At 39.9% G+C, this 4,802-nt stretch overlaps 1 protein-coding gene across 1 annotated transcript in view; it reads left to right on the top strand.

The window, feature by feature from the left end:
- Atp1b4 (ATPase Na+/K+ transporting family member beta 4) overlaps positions 1-4,091 on the top strand; it is an 18,979-nt gene extending 14,888 nt beyond the window's left edge. The window contains exons 6-8 of the mRNA XM_004647660.2: positions 529-585; positions 2,802-2,897; positions 3,602-4,091. Coding sequence (XP_004647717.1) covers positions 529-585; positions 2,802-2,897; positions 3,602-3,763 — 315 coding nt within the window. The 3' untranslated portion in view covers positions 3,764-4,091. The remainder of the gene's footprint in view (positions 1-528; positions 586-2,801; positions 2,898-3,601) is intronic.
- The last annotated feature ends 711 nt before the right edge of the window (positions 4,092-4,802 follow it).

Genomic DNA, 4,802 nt, shown 5'->3' with positions numbered 1-4,802 from the left:
TTTATTGGAGGTGCTGGGGATGGGCCTACATCATGCTAGACTAGCACTAGGCAAGCACTGTTACACTGAGCTTTCTAGCACTGTGCTGAGAATAACAGTGCCTGACCTATCACATTTACAAAACAAAAAAATTCCATCTAAGTGTTATTAATTTTAAATTAATATAATTAATCCATTATATAATATATTAGTATATACATAATAATAGATTATACTATATTATTATGTACATAATAATATATATTATAATATATAATGAATTTAATAATTAAATTTATATTAATTTTAAATTTTATTCTGAGAAAATTCTCACGCAGTTGCCCAGGCTGACCTTGAAGTTGCAGTCCTCCTGCCTTCATAGCTGGGATTGCAGGTGTGTGCTGCCAGGCCTGGCTTGTTTGTAACATTTTTGAGAGGGTGAAGTAGATGAAGTTTACTCCTGAAGATGACTCAGGGTTGGAGGAGTAAAAACTCCTCAGTCTTACTCTCAAATCTACTTACAAAGAAATACTGGTTTTCTTTTGCCAGATTGCGGGTTTTCTTCCTGAGCTTGGAGATCCCGTGAAGGTTTCCTGCAAAGTTCAGGTACAGTATGTCCTTTTAAGTAAGCATTGTTGCTACTATGTCTGCTGCCTGTAAAAAGGTAGCTCTTTCCTTCCAAGGAGTGTAAGTTAGGGAAGTGGTCAACTTTTTTTCATAGCTATACTTGCTCTTAGTGCCTTCAGAGTTTTCAGTTTCCCAAACACACGCAATTCATGTGTGTGTGTGTGTGTGTGTGTGTGTTTGTGTGTGTGTGTGTGTATGATGTATACCTGTGAAAAGCAAAGTCTGATCCTCACCCAGGGGCCACAGCAGGGAACAATGATGTGTCAAGTCATTAACTGGCATTCTGTTTACATTTTGCTTTTATCTCTAATCACTTGTTTCTTTGAACTAAACAAACAGCTTTCATTAGTCATTGGTCTCTGATTTTAAAACTGAATTTCACATTTTGCTGCAATGACTAGTGGCACTGGGTGTTGTAATAACAAATAACTACAAGGGAAGCATAAACAGAACCCCATTAATATGCTAATTAAAAGGACCATTAACTCCTATCTCATTGGCACCAATTAGCTCTTTTGTAGCAAAAAGCCCTACATCTGGATTTGCTTCTTAAACAGGCATTGACTCCGTCCTTTTCCATGACGTCAACTGCATTCCCCAGCACTGGACTGTTGTCTCGTAAACTTGCTGCTATGCCAGGCACTCCCATTCTCAGTACTGTACTAGAAAGCAAGCTCAGAACTCCAGAATTTATGGTGATCAGAACACAGCAAACAGTAGCGTTTATTTAGCTAGTGCCTTTCACTAAGCAAAGACTTATTGATCACTTGTTAAATAAATACCACATCCGTTGCTAGGTATTGGGTTGCTGAAATGAATATGACTCTGAAACCAGAAGGTATAATACCAGCATTACAGAAAGAAAGGTCAGTTCCTTGTGGGACATGGCAATACTGAAGATGAGCTTAGAAAGCTCAGGCAATATTTGCCAGGTGAATGAGTTGGAAGGACATTCATTTGATTCACATGTGCTGTGTGTGTTTGTGTAAATAGTCACTCACATGAAATGTGACTGCCCAGTAGTGAAACTGATTCTACAGGCCATTCATGAAAAATAAATCTCACTGGTTTTTAGAAGAATATATAAATAAAGCATAAAGACCAACTCAGCCTTAAACTAGCTTTTTTTTTATTATTCTGTGCTGGGGATTGAACAAAGATCCTTTCACATGCTGGGTGAATGCTGTATACCACTGAGCTAAATTCCCCCTCTTCCTAGGCTTTAAACTAATTTATTAATTGTATCAAGTTCTCCTTGCAGTTCTCAAATGGAAGCTGTACCTTGCTGACAACTATCCTTTTTAAAAACAAACAATACTCACAAAACTCCTGTCTATTTGTGCAAAACAAGCAGAATGAGGTAGTGAGTACAATTATGGAGAGCTCAGTTTATCCCAAGAACAATTATAGTATTAGTATAGTATAGTATAGTATAGTATAGTATAGTATAGTATAATTAACAGAAGTAACCACATGACCCTAATGAGTAATTCCTTTAGCAGGACACACTATTGGCCCATATTAGCTTTGTGCTATTTAGGGCAAACCTAATGCATTGGCAGAATGAACAGCCCCCTACCTGACATGAAGAGATACGAGTAGCCCTGTTTAATCATTTGCATTACCTGAATTCCTCTTGCTTGTCCTCTAGACTCCAACTATTGTAATTAAACACCGCCAAGAATGTGGTGAGTCAACTGTTGTGTGCCCAGGCATTATGACCCTGTGTATATGATTTGGCTTCCAGTAGAACCATGTTTTCAGTGTGCAAATTGTGAAATTGGATTTAATAAATGTGTTCTAGCTTATACCTATCCCAGTTCCAGAATGTAAGATGGGATGTCAGGCCCAGTATGATTCTTTGGAGAAGGGCTAGAATGGTAAACCTTCTTTCTAAAGCAGCACCAGGTGCTGCAAGCCCTTTGTAACTTTTCTGTCTGGGTCCTGTAAAAGTCAGAGCAGAGCCATAGAGTGCCATTCACCTCCTCAGCCTGAGCCTTCAGTGAACTGTAAAACCAAGGAAATGCTCCTCTAGGGATTAGGTCAGACTTCTGTCCCATTCTGCTTTTGTGGTCTTCCTCAGACACTTGATTGTGAGTCACACAGAGATTTCACCTGGAGTACTAGTCCCTTTAGTCCAGCCTCCAACCTACTTTATGACCCAGCATCCTACAAATACCTGCTTTTGCTTACAGAGAGGTGATGAAAATGACATCCGATCCATCAATTATTACCCAGAATCGGCTTCTTTTGACCTCCGCTACTACCCTTACTATGGCAAACTGACTCACGTAAGCTGTATATCCTTCCTTTTTTTGATGTCAAAAAGGGCTCAGAGACAAAGGAAGAACCACCCAGGATTTCTGAGAATTAGGAAGCAGCAAGCAGTATGGATAAATAGTTAATGGCCATACCCAGGGCTTCCTCCACAAATTCCTATTACAGCAATATGGTTTTTCCTGTCTGAAAGAATCTTGTATACAGTTAAGTCTAACTTTCCCTCAGTTTTAAGGTGGGAAATTTGAGGTTCATAGAATAGAAGTGACTTTGCCAAAGCCACAGTGACAGAGCTAGAAGCAGACAAACTCCTCCCATCTGTGCTTAATCATGCTCAAATAATCATGCTTCCCTGTTTCTCCCATTTAAAGCCTTAGGGCAGTGAAGTCTTCGTCTCTAGCTTAGGGATTTGGTAGAGGCTAGTTCTGGTTTGATTCATGGTCTGATACCCAGAAAATCAAATCACTCTGAAGCAGAATTGGCTTCTCCCAGAGGAAAAATCAAGACATCTGACAATGATTTATGAGAAAAATGTGTAATTCCCTCACACTTTCCTTAGGCAGGACCAGTATGTCCGGTTGCTCTGACCATTTGCGTTTTGGCATCACGAGATATACTCAGTTCCCTTCAGGGAGGTTACCCCAAAGCACACTGAATAAGTGAATGCTTCCCTCCCACCACCTTCCCCTACTTAGATTCATTGTTCTTTCATCTACAGGTTAACTACACTTCCCCTTTGGTGGCAATGCACTTCACAGATGTGGTGAAGAACCAAGCGGTGCCTGTGCAGTGCCAACTAAAAGGCAAAGGCATCATAAATGATGTCATCAATGATCGTTTTGTGGGTAGGGTAATCTTCACCTTGAATATAGAAACTTAAGAACTTCAGGAGGCCACTCCTACCAGTTCCATTTCTATTTTATCTTATGCTATCCCTGGTAGCACCTGAATTCTTTTTCTTCTATTAAGACACAGTCAAATGGACACATAAGACAGCTGACCATTTTTCCTTGCCTTTGACATGTGTAAGAAGTGATATTATGGGAGCTGTTTGTTTTTTTTTAATGGTAGTCTCTCCTGATAACAAACAGATTATATTTATTTATTTTCCCACCACTTAAAACTAAAAGTCATTCTTGCTGTTAGAAATCTCACTGTAGGAGCCAGGCGTGGTGGCACACACCTGTAATCCCAACAAGGAGGGTAAGGCAGGAAGATCCTTGATAGTTCAAGACCAGCCTGGGCTACAAAGTAAGCTCAAGGCCAGCCTGAACTGCATAGTGAGACCCTGTCTCAAAAAGACCTCACTGTATGGGGGCACCTGCCTGTAATCCTAGAACTCAGGAGGCTGAGGTAGGAAGATAACCATCAACTTGAAGCCAGCCTTAACTACATACAAAGACCCTGTCTCAAAAAAAAATACATTGCACTGTAGTATAAATGTAGTATCTGATAAAATTCACAATAGCTATGGTCAGGAGGATGTCTATGATGCTTATAAATTCATCATGTTTTCTGAAATTTTATTTCACACGTAGGATTCTTCCCAACCAACCTGATAATCTAGCCCCCTTCCTTTTTGAACCTACCTGGCAAGATCTTTGCTTGAGAATCACCACTCAGACCAACCTAGATTAAACCATTGGGTCATTGTACTAATAGCAATCTATATCCCAGGGTGCTCCATAAACTAGCTGCCTTTCAAAGGCAACTAAATACTGATTCTGAAATTAATTATCCTCAACAGGGGTACAAAGCGTTGCTAACTGCATATTGTTCTGGGATAAAGATGAAGACCTGTGTGACTGCTTTGGGAAGGTAGGGCTCAGCGCAATTGAGAATACTTGTCCTATGGATTGTTGATACCTTCCTTAATCTATGACATAATTACCCAAAGCCAAACATTCCTGATGATATGT

The sequence above is a fragment of the Octodon degus genome, unplaced genomic scaffold, assembly GCF_000260255.1.
Source record: "Octodon degus isolate 3935 unplaced genomic scaffold, OctDeg1.0 scaffold00319, whole genome shotgun sequence".
In the NCBI taxonomy this organism is placed as follows: domain Eukaryota; kingdom Metazoa; phylum Chordata; class Mammalia; order Rodentia; family Octodontidae; genus Octodon; species Octodon degus.
Note: the sequence above shows the minus strand (reverse complement) of the source record. Positions and strands in the feature narration are given on the sequence as shown.